Source organism: Sciurus carolinensis, chromosome 16, assembly GCF_902686445.1.
Source record: "Sciurus carolinensis chromosome 16, mSciCar1.2, whole genome shotgun sequence".
Classification (NCBI taxonomy): domain Eukaryota; kingdom Metazoa; phylum Chordata; class Mammalia; order Rodentia; family Sciuridae; genus Sciurus; species Sciurus carolinensis.
In genome coordinates this window covers 67,637,503-67,662,912 of record NC_062228.1, presented here as the reverse complement: position 1 = coordinate 67,662,912, position 25,410 = coordinate 67,637,503, and the positions used below count along the sequence as shown (strand labels likewise).

The 25,410-nt window shown below is 43.2% G+C and overlaps 2 protein-coding genes across 2 annotated transcripts; both read right to left on the bottom strand.

Annotated features, from left to right (window-relative positions):
* Positions 1–959: 959 nt before the first annotated feature.
* On the bottom strand, positions 960–7,724 carry LOC124966597 (zinc finger protein 256-like). The gene is given in 4 exon segments (XM_047528020.1): positions 960–2,241; positions 2,243–3,179; positions 3,736–3,862; positions 7,255–7,724. Coding segments are annotated over 2 exon segments (867 nt in total). The 5' UTR covers positions 2,747–3,179; positions 3,736–3,862; positions 7,255–7,724; the 3' UTR covers positions 960–1,878.
* An 84-nt stretch (positions 7,725–7,808) lies between these two features.
* LOC124966259 (zinc finger protein 671-like) lies at positions 7,809–24,145 on the bottom strand. Its single transcript, XM_047527291.1, has 5 exons — positions 24,078–24,145; positions 21,468–21,681; positions 18,909–19,035; positions 11,301–11,330; positions 7,809–7,837 (listed from the first exon to the last, which is right to left on the bottom strand). Exons 1-5 carry the CDS (start codon positions 24,143–24,145, stop codon positions 7,809–7,811), a joined length of 468 nt encoding a protein of 155 aa, XP_047383247.1.
* Between the last annotated feature and the right edge of the window lie 1,265 nt (positions 24,146–25,410).

The following is a 25,410-nucleotide window of genomic DNA, read 5'->3' as shown; positions in this document are numbered from 1 at the left end:
AGAAAAGACTTTTCCCTCTCTTGTTCTCAGCCCAGACCCTCGGTGTTCTGAAGCAATAACAGTGTCCACTGCAGGCACAACTCTCACTGTCCCTTGGAGCTGGAGCACCTGGGTCACCCCCCAATTCCAGCCCGCTCTCTGCCATCCACCATGCCCAGTCCCTGTGGCCCCTGTCCAGCGCCATCACCTGTGATCTTCTAAACCAAGGCCAATCAACTGAAGTCCAAACCCTGGCTACACCACAACCGGTGGAAATTCCACCCAGCACGACGCTGCAGGAAGCACCCCATGCCTCGCCTTTATTGGATAGTGGAGAAGGCGACCTATGTGGGGAGCGAGGACTGTGGGCAAAATTTCAATTTGTAGGTCTTCTCTAATAGGACTTTTGTTACTTTTTATGTGATGTCAAATGTCCTGCTTATGTATAATTTAAGAAATTTATACAAAAAGATTACCATTTTTCTCCATTTCGAAGTTCTCTCATTGTACTTCATTCTATACAATGAACGGCTTTCTCAAAACTGTTTGCCCTATACCTTATGACTTCATGTGATTTGTAGGAGTATGGAAACATTAGGGAAATTCCTGTAATGAAGTTCCTTTGTGATTATTTTAGTTGTGATCTTGTTTTGCTTTTAAGTTTTGAAGATCCATCAAAAATACATTTTTATTTTAAACTTGAGCCCCAATTTGCAATGAATTACACTTATTTAAGAAGAAAATAATCCTTTTAAATATTTTAGTGTATTTGTTTTTCTTCTTGTGCAGACTTGTCAATTTGGCATGAGGTATAAGTTGTGACTTTCATCTCAACTTGCAATTCATTTGTTCTTTCCAAAGCTGACAATCAACTCAACAATTCCAGTCCACAGGAATATCACAAAACACCCTAGGAAGTGGAATCTTTTCCCCTAAGTATGTGATACTTACCTAGGAATACTATTCCAGTGTGAATTCACTGAACTGGCATTTGCTGCAAGGATATCAGCTGAGATGTTAGATTTTCAAGTGTGGAATGTGGGCAGATGAACATAGAGTTTGGACTCAATTATCTCACCTTGCTGGGAAGTCATTATGTCACCTCTTAAGTGCAGTGACTGTCTACAAGAGGTCTGGAAACTACATGAGAAGTTGTGGAGTGAGGTGAGTTGTGACTAATGTAGATTAATAGGGTTACATAGTGAGAATGACACAAATACCCAGAAAGGTAGCTAAGAACCCTAAGTACATGAGTCTTCATGAATAGGAAGTAAGGAACACAGTTCTAAGAAGAAAGAACTTAGCTGAGCCCACCATATGTTAGAAATTTGACTAACATGAAATTGGTATGGATATGGTCATCTTGGGATACTTATTCTTCCACACAAAATGGATAACCAACTCATAGCTCCAACTGGGAAAATGTTCCTCTCTCCTCTTTCTGGGCACCCCAAATGCAGCTGTGAATTCCTAGTCACTCATAAACCAAAATATCCATTAGTTTAGTCTGCCATAGCAAAGCCTCAGATTGGGCAGCTTGAAAAAGACTGATCACAATCCAGGGTGGTGAAATTCCAGTCAGGACCCTGACAGGGCTGGGTTCCCTGACTTGTGGACATCTTGCAGAGAGTTCCCTGGTATTGCTTACTCTTCTTCAAAGAACACCACTCATACTGGATTGGGGTCCTATCCTTATGACTTCATTTAACCTTAATTACCATCTTAAAGGCCCTTTCTATAAACATCCACATGGAGATAAGGCATTGAACACTTTGCAGGGATACAATTCAGTCTGTAACAGCCCTACTTGTATGACCAAAAGGCCTCTAACCCTTGTGAACATTCTGGTGTTTTAGGAGACTGGAGCTCAAGGTAAAGGACTTTCCACATTCACTGCATTCATAAGGTCATTCCCTGTGAACTCAGGTGTTCCTTCAGGTTGGAGCTCTGGTCAAAGGATTTTCCACATTCACTGCACTCAAAAGGCTTTTCTCCAGTGTGAATTCTTTGGTGTTTAATGAGGTTAGAGTGATGGCTGAAGGCTTTCCTACACTCAGTGCACTCATAAGGCCTTTCTCCTGTGTGACTTCTCTGGTGTCTCATAAGGCTAGATCTCTGGCTAAAGGCTTTCCCACATTCACTGCACTCATAAGGCCTTTCTCCAGTATGTACTCTCTGGTGTTGAAGGAGTATGGAGCTATAAGTAAATGACTTCCCACATTCCTGGCACTCATAAGGCCTTGTTCCAGTGTGAACTCTCTTGGTGTGTAATGAGGCTAGAACTATGGCTAAAAGATTTTCCATAATCACTGCACTCATAAGGCCTTTTTCCAGTGTGAATTCTCAGATGTGTAACAAGGCTAGAGCTATGGCTAAAGGCTTTCCCACATTCACTACACTCATACAGCCTTTCACCAATGTGAACCCTTTGGTGTATAAAGAGGTTATACTTCCTAATAAATAGTTTTCCACATTCACTACATTGATGAGGTCTTACTCCAGTGTGAACTCTTCGGTGTGTGATCAGGTTAGAGCTTTGCTGGTAGGATTTCCCACATTCCACACATTCGAATGGCTTTTCTAAGGTGTGAAATCTTGAATGATAACTGAGGTTACAGTTGGTACTGAAGGATTTCCCACATTCACCACATAGGTAACATCTTTCCCTATTGAGGACACTCTGGTGCTTAACAAGTTCTTGTTTGTAGTTTGAAGTTCTCATGTATTTTTCCCAGCTGTAATAACTTTTTACACTGTGAAAAGCCATTGTGTACTCAGTTCTGTTGGACTTCTCTTCAGTTTGAGTGGCCTGTTGCTGGAGAAATCCTGAGCTCACCAGCAAGTACTTCCCAACTTCTCTGCAGGTAAATAGTTTCTTGGACACCAGGAATCTGCAGTTGTTCAGAAGTGAGTCTCCACTCACACTGCTTCTGAAGGGTTTCTCCTCAATGTGCTACTTTTGGTGCTGATGAAGATATGCTGTGAACTGTAATCATTGCCCACATGACTCACCCACATATGGTTTCTGTTCATGGTGCCGCTCAACCAAGTAAAAAAATATCTCTCAAGACTGGGCCACATATCTCACAGGAAGGGGTCTTCTGGGCAGCATGGGTCTTGAGAGACCTAATCTGTGACACTCTGTGCAGAAACACTCTGCTGAGAAGTTGTCTCCTCATCCTCTCGTTCACACCAACAACCTGAAAGAAAATGCTGATGAAGGCCATGTTGACTTTGGTGAGATTTTGTTTTTAGACTCAGTGGATTGAGTTCAGATTGAGGATAGGGATGCCTAACAGAACTGCTCTAAAAGATCAAAGGACAGAGGACACTCATAAGTTGAAAAATATACCATGGGAACACAGAAAGTGGCAAAGTCTACAGCTTGTTCCTCTATAACTTTTAGTGGGATTTTTGTCTTCTGCTGACATATGAATTAAGTAGAGGCATGTCTACACCCAAGAAAATGTGAGAGCAGAAGAGCAGCTGACCATCAAGGACTGCTTATGACACAATATGTGGAGAGCAATGTTGGGAAACACTGTAGATAAAGTGGTAAAAGAATGGGTGAGGTCTGTAGTTGCCATGGAGTTCAGAGATATGGCAATGTAGAAACTCAGCCCCACCAACCACAGCCCTTCCCAGGGAATAGAGGAAGGAAACTGCTCATGGTCCTGATGTGAGGATAGACCTAACCTGGAGAAAAGGAAGTGGATAAATGAGGTAAAGGCACAGAGATAGACACAAGGATCTTACCCAGGCAGGTTACAAGTGCCAAATTCTCTAGGATCACATCATGGTACAGATGTTTCTGAGTTTCATCAAGGAGATTCCATTCCCTCCAAGAGAAGTACACGGCCACATCTTCAAAAGTCACAGTTACCTGCCAAGATGAAGATAGATGGAATCAAACAGCTCCTTTCAAAGAGCCCCCCAATTCATCTCCTGATATGTCTACCCCATGCCCATATTCCTTCAAAGTTATCCAACTCAGAGGAGAAACCAGGCAAGTAGGGCTACTGTTTACTTGTGGGTCCACTGGTCCTGGGGTGTAATCATCAGTAACACAAACAAATGTACACCTAAGCTGTGAACCTGAGAGAATCGATCTGCTCATTCTAAAATATTCCCTGTTATGACCAAGCCTACTGAAGTCTCAATACTGGGGCCCTGTCGGCATGGGCATATTCCCACCTCAAATGCAAATCATCATTTAAACTACATACTCCTTACACCTCCAGATCTGACAGCACATGACTGTGACCACCACCCCCTTGACCACATACCACAATCTCTCTGGCCTCCCTACATGATATTTAGGCCTTGATCATCTCTTCATCACTCTGTTGTGAAAGAGTGGATGACCTATAGTTGTGATGACCAGAGATCTAGAGCAGTTTATTAACCGTGTACACTTAAGTTAGTAAGTGATACCACACTCCACATATGGGGCCAGTACTCCAGGAAGGAATGAACAGCTTAGAGCTGGGATGTGAATTTCACAGTATCAAGAAGGAAAAACCAATTTGGGTGTAGTGGGGCACATCAACAGGGAGGTTGTGGCAGGAGGAAAAAAAATTCAAGCAAGCCAAGGCAACTCAGGAGGACCTTGTCTCAAAGAAATAAAAAGGGCTGGGGATGTTGCTCAGTCATAGAGTACTCCCTAAGGGTTTAATCCCCAGCACTTGAAAGAAAAAAAGAAAGAAAGAAAGAAAAGAAAAGAAAAGAAAAGGAGAGGAGAGGAGAATCCCCTGTGCAGTGCCCAGAGGAGGGTGGAACTGGTTGTTTGAATAAAGATTGGCAGAAAACTGAAACCCACTACTTGAAAACAATTAAAAAAAAAAAGACTTGTTCTAGTTTCCTTGAAAAGAAGGGTTTATTGGGCGAAGAAAGTTTATCCACAGTAGACTAGGAAAAGGAATTTGCACTCAGGTTACTTACTGTTTTAGCCAGATGTCAAGGCAGCATAAATATCAGGTCTTAATTTTTTGACTTATACCACAACATGGAAGATAGCATCTGGGGTATGTTTGGTAGATTCAAAAAGGATCCAGTGTTATACTGCCTTCAATGGCAGCCTAGTACTGATAGCAACCCCAAAAGCTTGGAGGAATGCCTCCCAGTCAGAAAATTCCATGCCTCAGACTTAGTTTCACAGAACAGATACCCATGGCCCTTTCCGCTGTGCTACATTTGCTGATGACCCCTCAGCAGCCACACTTCTCCTGTCACCTAACCCTCATTCAAAGCCCAGCCTCACTACTCACCAAGCCCACACTTTGTGACTCTCACAGATAATCACATTTGACCCTGACCTTATCCTATAGCTTGAACAAAATGTCCCAGGTCACACCAATTTCTTCACAAAATCAAAGAGAATAAGCACCATTTCCAGCCTGAGTGCCCACTTGCTCTCCTATGCATCTGAATTCACTGCATGTCCACCCTTCTCTTGGAAGTGTTGGTTCACCTGTCAAACTATTCTATCATCTACATACCTCCCCTCATTCATGGCCACTTACCGCCATCACCCACAGGTACCCAAGAAAGAAATCCAGTTCACACATCTTACCATCTACTTCTTGGTCACCATAGTTTTACAACAACAATCCAGGCATTATTCTTCTGGCATGACCCACAACTCACTCAACTCTGTCCACATAATAGCCACCATGTTTTGGATGTCTGTATCCCAAACCACTTCCCAGATTTCCAGCTCTAGGTCTTCATCTGCCACCTAACACCTCTAGTCTCTAAAACATCTCAGTCTTTAAAACATGGCCAAAACAAACTGTCCAATATCTCCAATGAAAACTACTCTCAATTCCCAGCTTCTTCATTTCAGTTGATGAAGCTTTTATCCCTGCAGCTTTTTAAAAAAATATCAAAAACCTGTGGCATCCCTGAATCCTGCTTCCCTGACTCACCATCCATAAATCATCTAGTTGTTTCTTTTGATAATTCTTTTTCCTCATTTGAAAAAAAATTGGTGCTGGTTGCTCCCTTTAAATACACATATGCAGATTCAACTACATCTTCTTAACTATGACTTTAGTTCATTAACCCTCACCTCGACTATCGCAGCAGCCTCCACCCTGATCTTCTTCCTACCTCACCTGCAGTCAGTCTGCTCTGCAGACAGATGGAGATTGTTAAGACCTTGGTAAACACCTTCCTCCTGTGATCCACACTTCCTATTACCTCTAGAATAGGCATCAAACTTCTAAGACAGTGTTTACATTTTTTTTTTTTTTCTTTTAGTGTTGGGGACTGAACAGAGGCTTGCACATGCTAAGCATGTGTTCGTCTGAGATATTCTTCCACCCCTGTTCGGATTGGGTACCAGAAATGGGAGTTTTTCCATGCTAAGGTAGGAATTGGTGATACAGAAAAAGAAAGATTTGCGTCTCAAACGAGAAGTGCCCATTATCCACTGGAATGCAGCAAACGCCCGTGAGTGTAAGCAAGCAACGCCTGAGCAACCCAGCTGTAGAGAAAATTGGAGTCCTGTTTAAGAGTGTTTTCAAAAAGTGAAATCAGGGCAAGCAGTAAACAACTTGCATGAGAAACTTAGTGGTCTGGCAGTGCCTCTGTTCAAGGACAGATAAGCTCTCTGAGAACATTAAAAAAAAAAAAAAAAAAAAAAAAAAAAAAAAAAAAAAAAACTTAAAGACATCTGGTTTCTGCTCTCAAGGCCTGGCTGCTGGCCAGAACCAGGTCTGGAGACCAAACGTACTGACGGCACTGAGCCCAGTGGCTCCAGACAATAACTTTATGTTTACTCCGGGGTATTTAAGAATGAGAAGAACTCAAAGGTGACAAGACTGCTTTCTTTGGTTGTGTAGGCTGCGAAATGCCCGTGATGTCTCTCCCGTGCTGAGTTGGTATGCTACCTGGGGTGGTTTTCCTTTTGTATATACTTTATGTGTCTTAATAAATACTGTCTTTTCCTATATGGTTGTGGTGGCACATTCAGCGGATCGGCCCATATAAATCATAAGTCTGTGCACAGCCACGGGAATAACGTTCCCAGACACCAGCCCGCCCTTGTCAACAAAGGGAAGGCAACTGGCCAGAGGCTAAAAACACCGCGCGGTCCTGCAAGCCTGACCTGAGTCCGCCTCTAGACCTGGCCCTAGCGAGGTCCCTCCACAAATGAACCAGAGCCGCTGCCCCACGCTGGGCGTGGCCCCGTCCTCCCCGAGTGTGCCTTGCTTCACTCCCAAGGCCTCTCCACCCCGCCTCTCGCACTGCCCAGGTCTCCCTCCAACGCACCAGCTCCTAGGTAGCCCTCTGTCTCGGGCGGTGAGGACATTCCTTCCCTTGTCAGCCGAGGACCCCGCTCACCCGGCCACGGGTCCCTCCCTTGCGGACCTCCTCGGTGACGCGGCCTCCACATGGAACCCGGGCTCGGCTTCCTTCAGGGTCCCAGGAAGTAGGCCGGGGCGGGCGGGCCTCGAGGCCCGGAGCCGCGCACGCCAATGGGCGCGTGGCTGGGTGTCAAGAGCTCAGAGGGCCGGGCTGCCCTCGGCGTCCCGGGGCAACGTTCAGAAGCCCGGGACCAGGACCGCGGAAGCGCCAGGCCGCGCAGGGGCGGAACCGGCGCTCGGCGGCTCCGGCCCCGCGGTGCCCGCCCGTTCGCCCTCTGAGCCTCCCGCCGGCCGAGCTTCCGCCCGCCGCACCCCGCGCCGCAGGGCGGACCCGGGCCTGGGCCAAGGACGCGCCGCCCCTCCCCGCTCCAGGTCTAGGCGCTCACCCGGGTCCCGCCGCACGGCAGTCGCCACTGAACTCTGGAGGCAGCGGCGCTCCCCACCCTTCCGGGACGTCGCCTAGATACCAACCAGATGGGCGTAGACATCTGGGGCCAACCAATGGAGGCCAGAAGAAATGCCGGAAGTCCCGCCTTGACGTGGCGGAAATGCCTCCCTCCTGGACTGTCATTGGCTCAATGCCTACGGCCTCTGGCGCAGTGACCTCTGGGTAATGTATTTTCCCATCTCCTAGGCTTGTCGTCAGGAACCTTTTCTCTTGACTTACAGAAGAAAGCCCTAGAGGTACTGCAGGAGGCCAGGCGGGCCTTGAACGTGGGGTCTCTAGCCTGCTGCGTGGGGGAAGGAGGATTAGCTCCATTTTAAAGGGTCTGTACTCAGAATTCTGGAAAGTGCTGTCTGCAACTTGAGATCTGTTACTTCAGGTTCTTTGAAATCTTGCTTTCAGATGGCAAAAGTATTTCAGACACTCCCCAAACTCTAAATCCAAAGGGACCTCTCAATGATTGAGTCATTCAGGCACAGAGTACATTTATTAGTGGGAATTTGATCAGCTGTCTTCAAATTCATGAATCCTGAAACATTAGAGCATGTGACTCTCAGTTCAAGTCTTCAATCCAGGGATTCCAGGCCAAGTTGGGCAACATAGTGAGACCCAGTCTTTAAAAACAAATGAACAAACAAAAACCCCCAAAACATTAAGAAGACACGAGAAAGAAGGGAAAGGGAAAGACAGAGAGAAAGAGGGGCACAGGAAGAGAGAAAACTGGAATGTCGTGCAGTGGTGAAGTATTTGCTAGCACACACAAGACCCTTGGCTTGATCCTTGGCAATGCAATAAAGCAGCAGTAGTAGTAGTAGTAGTAGTAGTAGTAGTGAAGTTATCCAAAGCATTTATGCATAGCAGAAATAGCTGTGAGACAACACCATCAAATGATTAAATGTTAATTGAACACTGGAGTCTGAGAAGACAGAACCAAACAAAACAACTGTTCAACAGTATGGGCACTCTGAGAATTTTGTCATAAAATGCTGATTTTTTTTTTTCATTCATGGAAACATTAATGGCCACTTGGAAAGATAGTTAAAAAGAATGTTGAAGTGGTCATAAAAGTGAAAATGGTGACCAGGCATGGTAGTATAAGCCTGAAATCTCAGCTACATGACAGACTGAAGCAAGTGGACCAGAAGGACAGGAGCATCCTGGGCAACTGAGGGATTCTCTATTTCAAAATAAAAAGAACTGGGTGGATGAAGCTCAGTGGTAGAACAACTGCCAAGCATGTGTGAAACCTTGGGTTCAAACCCCAGTACCGCAAAAATAAATGAGGGAAGGAAGGTGAAATCTGGGGTGTCATGTTCATTAACTTTAGGCACTATTGGAGGTAAATGAAACAAATCAGGAAACAAGAAAGACAAGCCTGTTCTCATGAGTCTTAGACTATTTAAGGAAAACAGGAAATATGAAGGAAGCAGTACTTAATCATTAGTATTCTGAAAAGTTTGCATGAGGATATGTAGAGCAGATAGCTCCAAAGTTACTAAATTACTGTCCTATCCAGATAGGAAAGAGGGAAGACCTGGCTCTATTACTCAACTCTGGTTCTTGGATCCAGAGTTGAAGAAACAAAAAAATGGACTCCAAAAATATTTAGGCATAGGCAAACTTTTATTAGGGACTTCTGTTTGAGTCAGAAGGGATACAGTACATGTGGAGCAGAAATCCCAGGCTGACTCAAGCAAAGAACAAATGTGTACAACTTTTATGACATCTGTGGGGCAGGCAGAAACTTGGTCATCTGATGTCATATGTAGAGGTGGGACTTCAGTTATGCTTGTGTTCTTATCCATACTTCTTCATATCTTGCTTGTCTTATTGCCATCTTATGTTTCCAATTAGGCAAGTGCTTTTTACTATATGAAAAATGTAAAGGTAACTGATTTTTACTTTAGAAACTATTCCACCTGGAGTTTCTACCTTTATCATCTGGGAAGTCTCTATTATTTTCAGAACAGGGCAGACCCTACTTTGTCTGATTTTAGCTAGCATTTTGCTGACCACATAATCTTAGGAGGTTGAGCTCACTTTCCCAACCTCCCATCACCTGGTATGTTATCCCATTTCTGTAGCCTTGAAAACTAGTTTACCTTTTAACTTCCAACTTTTTTTGGTATGAGTGTTAATCCCATATGACTAAGAGCTAGTGTAATTATTTCCTGAGAGGCTTTTATCCCTTAATCCTAAGGGGTCTTGTTTTTCATGGGGGTCCCTGACTACCATCTTCAGCCTGATTCCTTATAGAAGGATAAGTGAGGAGCCCTTGGAGGGACCCCACTAAGGGATCATTTTCCCTGCATATTTAGGTGTCTTGTGGTAAATTCTTAGGCTGGTGTTATGGTTTGGATGTGAGGTGTCCCCCCATAAACTCACCTGCGAGACAAGGCAGGAAGTTTCAGAGGAGAAATGATTGGTTGTAAGAGTCTTAACCCAATCAGTGAATTAATCCCTGATGGGATTCACTGATGTGGTAGGGTGTGGCTGGAGAAGGTGGGAATTGGGTGTGGCTAATGGGTATACATTTTGAATCTGGAGAGTAGAGTCTCTTTCTCTCTTTGCTTCCTGATGATGCAAGCTGCTTCCCTCTACCAGGCTCTTCTGCCTTGACATTCTGCCTCACCTTGAGTATGCTGCCAGCCTTTTATGGACTCAGACCTCTGAAATTGTGAACCCTCAAATAAACCTTTCCTCCTCTATAATTGTGCTGGTCAGATTACTTAGTCACAGCAGCAAGAAAGATGACTAAAACAGCTGGTAGTCAAAAAAAAATTATGGAAAAGCCAAACTTGGGAAAAATTCCAGAAATTCTCCATATCTACTTGTTTTTGTTAGGTAGATAAAGTGCTATTAGAGGAAACTGGTTTGCCAATTTCAGCTTGTTAAAATGGATCTCTGTTTGAATTATACAAACATTGAGAATAAAAACATGCCACATTTTTAGCTATTTTATTTTAAAATAGACTATTTTAATAAATTAATATTTAGAGTAGATTTAGGTTCACAGATAAATTGAGCAAAAACTATGGGGTTCCCACATATCCACTATTCCCAACCATGAATAGACATCCCTACTGTTAATATCCCACCACTGAAAAGGTATGATTGATTATACATTGACACATCATCATCACCCAAGTACATATTATTCATGAAGGTTCATTCTTGCTCTTAGCCATTCCATGTGTTTTCACAAATGTATAATGGTATGTACATACTATTATAATATAAAGAATAGTTTTGATGCTCTAAATATTCCTGTCCAGTTTTTTTGCATGTGGATGGAAGTCTTCAATCCATCTGGGGAAAACCAAGGAGCACTATTACTGATTCCATAGTAATTGCTTTGACATTCTTTGTTAAACATTTTTGGCATTGTTTCAAATTGCAAATCAGTTAAAAAAATCTCAAGTGTTTTAGAGGGAGAAACCACAAGGTGCTTCTTTCCATTTTGCTTTTTCATGATGTCTTCTGTCTTCAAGGATGGAATCCCTTACATGCCACTGACGACTTGTGGGAGAAATCAGCTGTATGAAAAGCAATAAGGATATTTAGTGTTAGAGCAACATTTAGGCCAGTATATCATTGTACCATAGCTCCCACGAAGAGGGCACCATCATAACATACTGAAAACAAAGATATGGTTAATGTAGATTGTGTGCTTGTGTATTGAATATGAAAACAAGAAAAGGGTATTTATTCAGATTGTCATAGTGAGGAGTCAATCACCACATATGTCAGAAAAGCAAGGATAGGTAAGAAGGGGAAAATCTTTCTGATGGAAATCAAGGAAGACTATGTGAGTGCTCTGATTGGAAGCTGTTGGTACAGGGAAGCTGTTGGTGATTGACAAGAAGCAAAGAATCCAATATCATTGATTAGGGGAGCATAATTGTCTTTCTCCATTGGATCTGTGGAAAAAAGTTAGGAAAGCTGGAAGTTATTTACCAAGTCCTGAAATTGTGTCTTACAGGTCTTTGGCCCAATTTGACACACCAGTTGTTAGTCCCATGTCTCACACTTGATTTGGTTGTGTGTGTGATACATGTACATTCATATTCAGACTGTACTCAGTTGTGTCATCCCCCTCCCATACTGGAGACTGAACCTAGGGTCTTATCTAACAGATACATCCCAAGTCCCCCTTTTAATTTCATTTTGAGACAGGGTCTCATTGTATTGCCCATGCTGGTCTTGAACATGCACTCCTCCTGCCTCAGCCTCCTGAGCAACTGGGATTTCAGGTATGCAACAGCACACCTGGATATGTTTGTCAATTTCATATACTTTCACAAATGTTTCCTGAGATATGTTTGTCCCAAGGCTGTGCTGCTTTAAAACTATCATAGAAAGACACACTCCCACTCCATTTGGTGGTCCTGCAAAATTCAATACCTGAAATGTTTTTGTTTCCATGCAGGGCTATGGCATGCTAGCAAATTGTGCAATATGCAGATAATCCTTAAAATATAGTGTCTTAGCTTTTACCATTGTGAATAGACCAAAAGAAAAAAACCAGACTGCATAGATGTCTCACTATTACACACTTACATGTGGAACCAGACCACATCAACCCTCTTGTTAATATCTGTGATAGTGCTGGGTATAATGGCACGAGACTGTAATGCCAGTAACTCATGAGGCTGAGGCAGAAGGATTGCAAGTTCAAGATCAGCTTGAGCAATTTAGTGGGATCCTGTCTCCAAATAAAATTAAAAAGGGCTTGAGATGTCAGTGAGTGGTAGTGCACCCCTGGATTCAATATCTAGTAACAAACAAAAAAACAAAATCTTATGATGGCTAATTTTGGTTCAAAATCTATGATGGTTAATTCACCTTGACCAAATTGAGAGATGCTTAGAAAATTAGTAAAGCACACTTCTGAGTGTGTTTGTGTGAGTTTTTCCAGACACAATTGCCTTGTGTGTCAGCACACTGAGCGGGGAAGATCCACCCTGACATGAAAAGCACCATCTAATAGGCTGGGAGACCAGATAGAACAAAAAGTAGACAAAGGGGAAGTTCCCACATGTGCAGATTCATGCTTTCTTAAGCACATGCTTTTTAAATTATCATTTTTTGGCTGCCGCCATCACCTGTGAACATCAGATTACAATTCTTCAGTCTTTGAACTCGAACTCAGTGACTCTCCAGGGAGCTTTCAGGCCTTCACTTTCTGGATGGGTCTGCAACATTCATCCCTCTTGTGAGGGTTCCATCTTCTTGGACTGAGCAGCTGCTGTTTTCCCCACCTCTCCAGCCTATAGACAACCACTGTGGGATAATCCAGCACCTGTCATGTAAGCCAATCTAATAAATTCCCTTTTATCACTATGTACATTATTTTGGTTCTGTTCATCTAATAAAATGTCTAGTGCAAAGGGTATACAGAGCATGTTTAGTTACATCAGAGAAATGAAAAACAACCAGATCCAGAATGTGACAAATTTTGGTGAATAAATGACCCCAAAACCTCAACAAATGAATATTTTAAACCCTAAATGGTATTTGTAGGATAATAGGGATTTACCAAACAAAACTACTAAAAGTTTTATATATATAAAAGGCATATATAATTAACTGAACTCAGATATATGTTTTAAGGAACAAGTAGATTTTTTAGACAACTGAAAAAAAAAACTGAGCACTGACATCAAAGCAGGAATTATGGGGCTGGGCTGGAGCTCAGTGGTGGGGTGCTTGCCTGGCATGTGTGAAGCCCAGCATGACATATAAATAAATAAATAAAGGTTCATGGATGACTAATATCTAAAAAATCTAAGGTGATACTCAAAAGTTGTCACTTCCTATTTTACTGTTTTACATATTTATATTCTTGAGGTCATTTGTGACTACTGTATCAGTATGGTGAGAATAAAACATAATTATGTGCTACTGCATATCTTTCCCCAACTCCACGTTCAGTGACATCATTTTAGAACTTGGAATTCACCATGGTGGGAGTATTTTACCAGGGTAATCAACAAATACTAAAAAGAGGGTTTGCTCTTGTTAATAATGCAGAAAATGCTAAAAACACATAGTGTCTATGTTGCACTATGAATAGGCAAAAAAAAAATTGAGGAAATATTTTTCCAGTATTCAAAAACAATTTCCCACTTAACAAAAAAGCCTGTGATTTAGTGAAGAATGAGTAAGTTCCAACATGTCTTTGTTATACATGTTTGTTTATTAATGAGAACCACATCACCAACATACATTTAAAAATAGGCAAAAAAGGAGCAAACTTTTTTCAAAGAAGATACAATGGTGGCAAACAAAACATGCCCAACATTATGAAATACCAGAAAAATGCAATTAAAACTACAGTGAGATGCTATTATAATACATTAAAACAACTCAAATTAAAAAGACTAACCATTCCAAGTACTGGCTAGAAAGTGGAAGAACAAAAATGTTCATATACTGTTGGTGGGAATGCAATAAGTACAATCAGTCTAGATCAGTTTGACAGTTTTTTAAAAAATGTGAAATACATACTTTGAATTACTGGCACAGGAAAAGTAAAATACGTGTGCACATTAAAAATCCTATGCCTGTGTTCATAATAGCTTTGTTTTTAAGATCCCAAAATAGGAAATAATCCAACAGCCCATTAAGAGATGGGAGAATAAACAACAGCATATCCATAGAACTGAATCCTACTCAGCAACAAAAAGGATGAACTATTCATATAAGCAGTAGTGATGATTCTCAAAATAATCATGTAGTGTAAAAATATTTAATTTCATTCATAAAATATTTCATTCATGAGGTACAGTCTTGTGAATAAAAGTAAATTACTGGATACTTGCAAACTTGGGGAATATGGGGAGATAAAAAGGCATGAGGTAAATCATAGATATATTCATGATCACTACAATGGTTTCAAGAATTTATGAGACAAAACTTCACAAATTATACACCATAAACCTAGATTATTCCAAGTAATCATATATCAAAAAGTTTATAAAAAATAATTCAAAAACAAAATTCAAAGCCTAAACTATTTTTCTGGAAACCAGAAAGTTTGGTAATAAGCCCATGTTGATTCCACTCTCTCTGTCCTCATGCATGAGAAGGGCAGCTCTACCTCAGTGAAGTACTGAGTGCTGTTGTGATATTGAGCAATAGGAACACTGACAGGATCGCCAAAGCTATAACCCTGGACTGCAGGATCACCATGATCTCCTTATTTTCCTGCTTCTACAGCAATGCACTTCAGGTGAACAACCTACAAAGACAACAGAAATCCACAAAACCTTTCTTTTCTTTGACAATGACCACAGCTATTGGGCAAACATGGATCTCTAGGTCCTATGAATGCTCACAGTTAGTCACTGGAAGATATGTGGCTGCACTTTGGAAAGAGGCACATTCAGTGTGGTTTACTGTGAGTTCCTCCTCCACACCCAGTATTTGTTTTCTTAACCAATTATGGTTCACAGCTGGCTCCAGTCATCTTATGAGTGACACCAATCTATGAAACTGATTGGTATCAGGGCACATCGCTTTTTGTAAGGCCATGTGAACATTTTCTCCTCTACATACTGGGCAGTATAAAATTACATCCTCTGGGAACAAAGGAGCAAGTTTATTCCATTCACCCAATCATAGAAACTTGTCATAACAGCTGGCCTCTCCCCAGGATGACCTATAGTCTCACAGAAAAGTGTAAGCATCCAAGCCACAAATCAGGGCAAAATCCCTGCTTTGTTTCCCATGTTGTCTAGGGCAGCAATACAAATTGGACTGAAAGTGAAATGAGAACTGTTATTTTACTGTTCCTGAAAAGGAACACAAAGTTGACCAATGAAAGCTGTTTATCCTTTCAGACAAATAGCACAAAGTGTTTTCCAGCCTCCCACATAGTAACTCAACCCCAAGGTTAAAGGTAGCTTTAACAATAAGGCATTTATTAGCACACAATCAAGAGCAATGCAAGGCAGGCAGTTACTAGTTGGTAAATAGAGGGCTGGAAAAATTAACCCAACTATCATGTTAGATTGATAAAACAACTTTCCCATGAAGAAAGTAAGTCATTCCTGGAAGCCTCCACCAGACTGCAGACTAGATTTTCCTGGTGAAAACTAGGTTATATGTATGCTTTAATCAGTCAGAAAAGGGAAACAATTCTCCTTGAAGGCCCAGGTTGTTCAAGACTTCCTCCAGGGAAAAAGCATTTGCCTTCCCTTACATGCTCCAGTGACTGATTCCAGTGCACATGAACATTGTGCAAGGTGGTAGAGGAAGATGCCTTGTACCAGAGAAAGTGGCGGTTAACTCTGACAAGGCCCCACTCAGTTGACAATGTGCATGGCAGCTCCTGTAAGCCTCATCTATGCCTGAAAACATGGGGATTCTTGCCCCAGTCGGTGTTAGAAGTATGATGTTTGGCAGTTGGTTCTTTCACAAAGCCTCTCTGAAAAAGAGGACATTCTCTACAGGCCTAAGGCCTTTCTCAAGTGTGGACTTTCAGGAGCTGTTAGACCTTGGACTGAAGACTTCTCCACGTTTGTTGCTCTCATGATACCCCTACATGTTGTGACACTTTTGGTGGTGAATGAGGCTAGAGCACTGACTAAAGGAATTCCCACATGTGTCACACTCATAAGGTCTTTCTCCAGTGTGAACTACCTGGTGTTGAATGAGACCAGACTTTTGACTAAAGGATTTTCCACACTGGTTACACTCATAGGGTCTTGCTCCAGTGTGAATTCTCCGGTGTTGAATAAGGATGGAACTTTGACTAAAGGATTTCCCACATTCACTACACTTATAAGGCCTTTCTCCAGTGTGAACTCTCTGGTGCTTAATGAGTGTGGCTTTTTGGCTAAAGGATTTTCCACACTGGCCACACTCATAAGGCTTTGCTCCAGTGTGAATTCTCCGGTGTTGGTTAAGAATGGCACTTTGACTAAAGGAATTCCCACATTCACCACACTTATAAGGTCTTTCTCCAGTGTGAACTCTCTGGTGTTTAACAAGGGTGGCTTTTTGGCTAAAGGATTTCCCACACTGGCTGCACTCATAAGGCCTTGCTCCAGTGTGAATTTTCTGATGGTCAACAAGGCTGGAGTTCTGTCTAAATAATTTTCCACATTCACTGCACTCATAAGGCCTTTCTCCAGTGTGAATTCTCCGGTGATCATTCAGGTGGGAGGTTTGGCTAAAGAATTTCCCACATTCACTGCACTCCCAAGGCCTTTCTCCAGTATGGACCCTCTGGTGCTGATCAAGTGAGTACTTGCCACGGAAGGTTTTCCCACATTTGCTGCACTCATAAAGCTTTTTACTAGTGGTAACTTTTGGGCGGTGAGTAAGAGTGTGCTTGTGGTTGAAAGGATTTCCACATTCTCTCAACTTAGGACTTTCATGACTATGACTGTCCTCCCCACCCTTGGTTGTATTATTGGGCTTTTTACTACTGGGAAGTGCTGGGGACTTAATAAGGCTCAACATGGCGGGGAGGTCCTTCTCAATCTCCCAACTGGGAAAGGGCTTCCTTGACATGCGGAACAGGAAGTGCTTCAAATATGAGGATCTGTCAATGTCCCTTGTCAAGGGCTTCTTTGTACTCTGATGTTTTTGGTGCTGGTGAAGTTCTGCACATGCCCCAATTCTGGGTTTCTGCCCAGGTAGATCATCCAGGGGCAAAATGTCCTGTAGAATTGGGAAACATTTTCCACAGAGGTAAGTCTTCTGTGTGGATGAACCTGTCTTAGAAGTCCTGACCTGTGAAACTGCTACAGAAACCCTCTGCTCAGAAGGTATCTCTTCATCTTCTGTTCCATGCCCACAACCTGAAAGCAGAGAATTGCTGATGAAGTGTATGGTAACTATGCATGAAGAAAGAGCCCCCATCCACACTATACAAGTGATTTCAAGATTTTTTTTCCTATGGATAAGGGATATGGGGAGAGGTTGAGGAAGAGGCTGTATGGCAATATGGTGTCTCTCAAGGTCACAGAATTGGGAAGGCCTTACCAAATGAAGATCACAAAGATGTATGGGCCATAAGGAGAGGCAGTGTTCAACTCATTTCTCTGCCAAAAGAGAAGCTGCTTAAGCTTAAGTTGCTTTGATACTGTGGTCATATCCCCAGAACTCACCACATAACCTTTGGCAGGAAGCTATTTGCTAGTAACAGGTACATGCTGTATAGAAGGTTGATTGGGTCCAAGTCCATGAAAATCCACACAAAATTGAGTAGCGACTGTTCAGGTTAATGTAATGTACGTGTATACTTTACCAGATAGTATGTATGAGGCAGTGCTGGAAAACACTGTAGAGAGCAGTATAAAGGAACAGATGAGGCATGAAGACCAGAAAGATGTGGATGGCTGGGTGCTGGCAGTTACATGAAATAAGAAATCAAAAAAGTATCATGTATGGGGAAGAAAATGTGGAAATGAAGTTTGGCTAGTGGTATTTGCTCCAAAACAGTGGTACACAGAGGACAGGATCCTTTTATGATTGAAAATGGCCTGGATGTCATGCTGCTTTCTATGTGCCACTCATCAGGCCCAGGCCTCCATTGAAACCATGTTCACTCTACACTCTATGAAGGTACCAGGTTTCTCCCCACACCCTGAGTACCATCACTACATGGGACCTGTGTGAAACAAGGTCCACAGGAAAGACAAGACACAGATAACCAACAGTGATACAGAGCATCTCAGCATAAGAGACAACAGGAAAGAAAAATAAATTATTTTAAAAATTACTAAATTATTTAAAAAGGGGGGTTTGATAAAAATAGCCCACGGTTCTATAAGTATGGACTATGACTACCTGTTATCATGCCACAGGCAGCCACAAGAAAAGGTTAACTAGCAAAAGGTGAGGGGTAGGGGAGCTGTGATAAAAGGTGTTATGAATCTGGACACAGCCCATGAGACGGCAAGAAGTTGAGATCCATTAGGCTGACTGCAGGATACCCAACCCCCAGACCACACAGGGCAGATGTGTTAGGGCACAAGCAGTGCACACAGCTCAGTGCTGCCACCTGTAGCACATATGTCAAGAAAGCGTTTAACAAACTGTAAGGAAACTGGGGAAAAAGGACAGAGATACTAGGGTGTCTTACCCTATAAGAGCCTTACCCAGAGAACTTGTAAGTACAAAGTTCTGCAGCATCACATTGAGGTACAAGAGCCTCTGAGCCTCATCAAGGAGTCTCCATTCTTCCTGTGAGAAGTAAATGGCCACGTCCTCAAAGGTCACACAGTCCTGCCATAATAAGAAAAGGTCACTCCACAATCAACTTCTCCTCTAGAATCCCAAGTTCATCCACTTGCTTGTCCATCCTGTTTGCTCTTCTTCCCACATTCCTATCTCAGAGGAATACCAGACCCTAAAGTCTCTGAGGTTCACTGTCATGGTCCCAGTATCACTGTGTCCTCCCATAGCATCATCAGGCAGGAAGGCAGGGAGACACAGAAACCCTCTTTACTGTGGACTTGGCGTGTAGTGCTGTGTTCCTCTTGCTAGACAATTCCCCAGTGGTCCTCCAGCTGGTGCCTCCCAGACACGAGCAGCCCAGGATCCTGCTCTGAAGGCCTGCCTGTCTTATTCTGTTCCTTGCTACCCAGGATCACTTATGGGTCTCAAACACCTATTGTCCTCTATTTCTGCTGATTTTGATGACCCCTCACCAGTCACAGCTTTCTTTTACTCTTAATCCTCAAACTCAGTGACCAAAGTATCTCAGAGCCTCAATGACATTCTTCTCCAGATCCAGTGACTCTCATAGAAGAACACTGTGTCTCCAAACTTATCCATCTGCTTTAATGAAACTCTATAGACAAATCTAGTGTCAAAACAAAATCCTGTAGCACAGTGAAAAAGCACTATCCTGAGTACCTTTGTTTGGGCTGCTACAACAAAATACCATACACTGAGTGTCTTACTAACAACAGGAATTTCTCACAGATAAGGAGGCTGTAAGTCTGAGGTTAGGGTGCCATCATGGTCACGTTCTGGTGAGGATCCTCTTCAAGGATGTAGACTGCCGACTTCCCCTTGTATCTTTCCACAGAGTGAAAAGACCATTAGCTATTCTCTGACCTCTTCTTAAAGGGCATTCACTAATCCCATACACAAAACTCCATTCTCATGATTTAATTACCCCACTTCTAGGACTAGGATTAGATCCCTGTGGGATTACGATTTCACTGTATGAAATATGGAGGGGACAAAAAATTAAGTCCTGGCCTTGGTGTCATCTTCTCCTAATTATTCTTATGTCTCTGTAACTATCCTATCTCCCTTATGTCTTAGAAGCCTTAGCCACCTGCCAGACAATCCACTTTGTCATGCCCTTCCATGGCCACTTATCTCTCCACATCCATCTATGATGCCCATCATATCTACTCAGGTATCCAAGTACAAGACCCAGGCACAGTCCCATTTTCCCTTACCTGGGCTGCTCAGAGTTCTAGTATTATGACAAATATAACTTCTCCTAATTATGGGCCAAACGCTGACCATACCTTTTAGATGTCTCCATCTTAAACTACTCCCCAAAATCCAAACCTGTGTGGCCAGTCACCCACTTGATGTCTCTACTAACTGTTCATCCAATATCTCAGATGTAAGTAGCTAAAAAAGCTTCCTATTGCCTCCCATACCAACAGAGTTCTCCATGTTACAGTGACATGGAGGCTGATGAGACCAGCACCAGATCATCTTTGGATCATCATCTTCCCTTCTCTAAAACTCCCACAGCTCCCACCACCTCCAGAATAGATAAATTCTGAGTCATTCCAGGTCTGAATCCTGCTCTGCTACTTTTAGATCCTGCAAAATAGAAAGGAGACCCAGAGTTCCATGAACCAGTTCAGCCTCCCCTCCAAGGACATACACATTCTGGTACCTGCATGGGACAGCTTTTCATACCTCAGTCTACTGTCTGCCATCCATAGGAACTACTCAAAATAACCCCCAAACTAGAATTGTGATCACAGGCTTGGGTTTGTTAAAGGTCCTTTGGTCCAAGGAATGATGAGTGTCAAGAGAAGAGATGCATTGAAAAGAATCCTGGGGGAAGGATGTTGTCAGGACCACCGGAAGCCTTTGGTCATGCACTCCTCACCTGAGGGCTTCTGCACTCAGGGACACCTTTAGGAAGAGTGAGGTCATGAGAGGCAGGAGACCACAGCAGGGATCCAGAGGCTCAGGCCCTCCTGTACCCATTTCCAGCCTGAAGCCGGTGACCTGAGGAGCTGTCATCATATTGGAGCTTCAGTGCTGGCGGTAGCAGCTGTCAGGCCTGGAAACCCTGCCTCAGTCACCCAGTGCTGCAGTGCTGTCACCGCTTTCTGTCCTATTAATAGAAGTTTCTGGAAAACCTTGAAGTCTAACTCAGACTATGTACCTCTTCTGTATGCAATTCTCGCGGCCATCAGTCCACCAGGAGAAAGGTAAACCTCTGCACGCTGCCGCTGCAGGCGCTAACACTGCCGCTCAAGCGCTCCTCCCAGGACTGACATACGCCGGGACCGCAGGCTGCCTCCCACTCATCGCGCGAGCCTTGGAAAGGGGGTTCACTCACGAGCCCGGGCGTGCTGCACCCAGACCTGGGCTTCAGCCACCTGGGCAGAGCCCCTCACTCGGGCGTTATGATGTGGGCAAGGACAGCGCGGCCCAGGGGACGCACTTACCCGAGCCGAGCCGGCCTCTGCCATGGGCCTCCGCGCGCGCCGTGGGGACACGGACAGAGCAGCCGCCACCTTCGGGCTCGCGGTCACCGGGGGCCGCCCTTCCGAGCGCCCTCCCAGTCTCGCCGACTCCCGCGGGACAAAGCTACGACAGCCAGAGCGGACAGACCCAAGAACCGCTCGCAGCAGCGGCGCGGGGCGACGCCGGAAGCCCCGCCTACACGAGCGACCACGCCGGAAACAGCCCGCCCAGGACGCTCATTGGCTTAGCGCCCCCGGGGCAGGGCGTTCTGGGTAACGTAGTGCCCTCCGCTCCGGGGAGACCAGCAAGAGCAGGAGCTGGGGTGTTGTGCATCCAGGCGGCCGCTCCGCAGGTGGAAACCAGGCCTGTACCGCAGGGAGGACTTGAACAGCGACGCAGCAGCAGGACAGGACTCCTGGGCCAGCCCTGGCGCTAACCGTGGGGCTTGTCCTCTGTGGTCACCGCTGGAGACAGCCTGTAGGGCCTCTTCTCTAGGCCCCTAGGTGTTCCCGTGCTTCCTGCCTGCCTTCTGTTCCGAGATGCTTGTGCGTCTGCATGGCTTTCTAACGCCTATTCCCACACTGTTCATGGCACCTGACTTGCCCCTTCCTCTCTGTTCTCTTGGACATGCTAACTCAAATCACACATGGCTCCCCAAACAGCAAGCGTGTCTGTACACCTGTTAGCAGCAGGGCAGCCTGACAAAGCAGGGTGCCAGCTTTTCCCCACCAGCAGCCTGAGAAAACAGGATGCAGTCTGTCTCTACCATTTATAGCCAGGAAAAGCAGAAGGCAGACTCTTCCCCCATTCCTGTACCTTGAGCCCCTCAAGTAAGTTGTTCCAATACATCTGCTTAAATTTGTTTTTCAGAGATGATAGTCCATAAGATACCCGAAGGAACATACACCAAGAAGTGAAAAGTTACTTCATTATAATACCAAAACCTACACTTAGCAAGAGCTGGAGTCTCATTTTCATAACATGGAAGGGGCATGTTGTTAGATTAACTGAAGCAGAATTGTTCCTGCCCTATGCACATGATGAGCACTTTCCCTTTTCTGAATAAGTATTCCCTGCCCAAATAAATTGCCGCTCACCCTCAGGTGATTTTCTGGGGTATTCTTATCTGTGGCAAATAAACTTGACCCTGTGATGATTTGGGTTGTTCCATTCTGATTCAGATCCCAAGGAGAGACAGAACCATTGAGTTCAGTGACACAGAGGTGAAGAACTAGCAGAATTTCTTGGATAACACAGGGGAGCAAGGATACCTCTTTCAGAAAACCCACTCTGTGAGGTGCCTACAGGACCCTTGCTCCTAGGGTTCAGCACTTTGTAGAGGGTTCCTGCCACAGACTGGAAGGCCAGCAGGGCCACAAAGAGGTCATAAAACGTAAGGTAGCAAACAACTACCACACAAGGAAGTTGAAAACATTGAAGATAGTGTTAAAGAAGAGTGAAGGTCCTAGGAGGTAAACCAATTGTTTTGGTTTTCTACATTTCTCTGTTTGGCTCTTAGTCACAGGACCAAATTAATAGCAAAGGTTTGTATTTTTTTTCAGAGACACAGATTTATTTAAGAAAGTGGATATGTATTCAATGGAGGATGTGGGTTATATCAGGGGAGAGACAGATTTTGAAATAAAGTAAGAAATACACATTCAAGGAAGAAGGTAGGCCATCTTCAGAGGGATAGACAGCCATAGCCAAAAATCTTAAATCTCTTTCAAGTCAATTTGTCCGAGTTTACCTTTAATGTGCATACCTTACACCTAAGGGAGGAATTTCCTTTAATCAAAATTGCTAGGTATCAGAAAATAAGTGTTGGTTTATATGACCTGAAGGGCACCACAATCATTCAGCCTTCTACACTATAAATAATATTATCCTGGACACTAAAACCTCCACCCTAGGGATGTTCCTGGTTTCCCTTTCTATGCACAAATTGGACACAAGAAATTTTTGCTGTCTTTGATACTAGGAATTCTATTATGTTTCTGAGCTTACTGTGTGCTTAGCAGTACTCTGATTGTATTATTTTTTCTGTGTCTACAGTCCTCCAGATTTGCACAGTGACCTCTTGCCTGCCTCTCCCATCATGATCACTCCTTACCCCTTGGTTACACACAAATTCCAATAATCTTTATATATATTTCCTTAAATTTTCAATTTATATTGTCTGACTACATTTAAGATGGACCTGCCAGCTTGATCCTAGAGATGCAGCAAGGAACTATTATACATCTCATTCTTTTAGCAAACTCTACAACTCCACCAACATACTGATAGAGATTTCAGTGATTCGAGATGCATTTTATTTGATAATGCCATATCAATGGTGACTCTAGTTACAGGGTAATCTACAAGGACTCCACATACTTTTAGTGTTTCTCTCTTTCCACTCAAAGGAAAGTGTTTTCTATGCTGTTTAGAGAAATTACGACCTAATCATTAGAAGTCCCCCTTAGCATCTTCCCAGTGTTTCCACAAAATGATTCCAAACAGTCACACAAACAAATGTTCAGTATTTTCTTAAGTCCTTTGCCTTTCTGTTTGGTGCTCATTAATCACAGGGAACGACTGAAGCCTACTTTCCTGTCTTCTGCAGGTCAACTATCCTGGAGCTGCTTTCATGTGCAGACTGAGGATCCAGGACCATGTCTCCATCCATATCCTTATCTAATTATCACACAGCAAGCCAGTATTGTCCTGTTCTGAATCAACCCAGGGCCAAGAACCAGACAACTACACACAGCCTCAAATCCCAAAGCCTGTGAAATAGTTAAAACCATTCAATTCTAAAATATTACTCTGCGTATCCTGAAGAATTCACACTAAAGGATGTAGCTTCACTTCCCTCCCCATCTCCTGCTTCTCCCTCCTGAGTATATATCAGACATGGAGATGCATTCAAGGTGTGTGATGTCAGGGAGTAAAGTGAGGCTGTAATGGTCATCTTGTAACATGCCAATGAAATATTGCATAAACAAAAAAACAAATGAATAGGAATTAATATCTATTTAAGATATTGCTGGCCCCACTATTAGTAATTGCATATGTGTTAAGACTGGTATGAGGACTTTTTTCAAGATTGTGGAATAGAGGAGGTTGCCTTCCTGGCTGCTCCATGGAATGAAACCAAGAAGGTCAACAGGCAGCTTCTCAGCAAGGTGGGTGAACAAAAAATGTGGGGGAATTTACTGGAATTTAAAACCAAACATTCAAAGCAGATCAGGGACTCAGGAGGTTGGATATAAAATAAAAAGGAAGAAATACCCAGTGGCACATCCACTGCCATGGACATAACCTAGCTGGAAGCACCAAATTTAAAAGTCAATGGAAATCATCACCAACAGACAAGACCACTTGGAAGACAATAAAGGCAAAAATGCAAAATCTTGACAATACAAAATAAAAATAAAAAATAAAGATAAAATACATAATCTTGAAAATAAAGTTGACCACACAGAGATGTTAAGAAACCATGAACAGAACTTCCAAGAGCTATGGGATAACATGAAAAGACCAAATTAAAGATTTGAGATGGATGAAGGCACAGAGATACAAACCAAAGGAATACACAATCTTTTTTTTTTTATGTGTGTAAGGATGGACTTTATTTTTTAAAAAAAGTCTTTTGCGGACTACAAATTACAAAGTAAAAGCAGATCACTAAGTAGAAATCTAGTGAACACATTTTGCCTGCACATGAAAACTTTATCAAAGTTATTCACTTAACAAAATCACCCCATTCACAATGTTATCTGTTATAATGATCTTCTTAAGGTCACTATACCTTTATTTCAAATTATATTACATGTTATTCCCTCAAGATGAATTTTTAAATACCAACTTCTTGGCTAATAAGAACGACACCTTCAAAAGGGGTAATTTCCACTCAATCTCTGGTGGCATTATTCCAGG

Bases quoted from the DNA above. Each gene is read 5' to 3' on its own strand.
- LOC124966259 (XM_047527291.1), bottom strand. From the start codon at position 24,145: ATGGTCCTGGATCCTCAGTCTGCACATGAAAGCAGCTCCAGGATAGTT. The intron at 21,682-24,077 runs GTAGGCTTCAGT...TCGCTCGTGTAG, and splicing joins GACCTGCAGAAGACAGGAAA to GCGGGGCTTCCGGCGTCGCC. The intron at 11,331-18,908 runs GTAAGGCTCTTA...CTTTTCATACAG, and splicing joins TGTACTTACAAGTTCTCTGG to CTGATTTCTCCCACAAGTCG.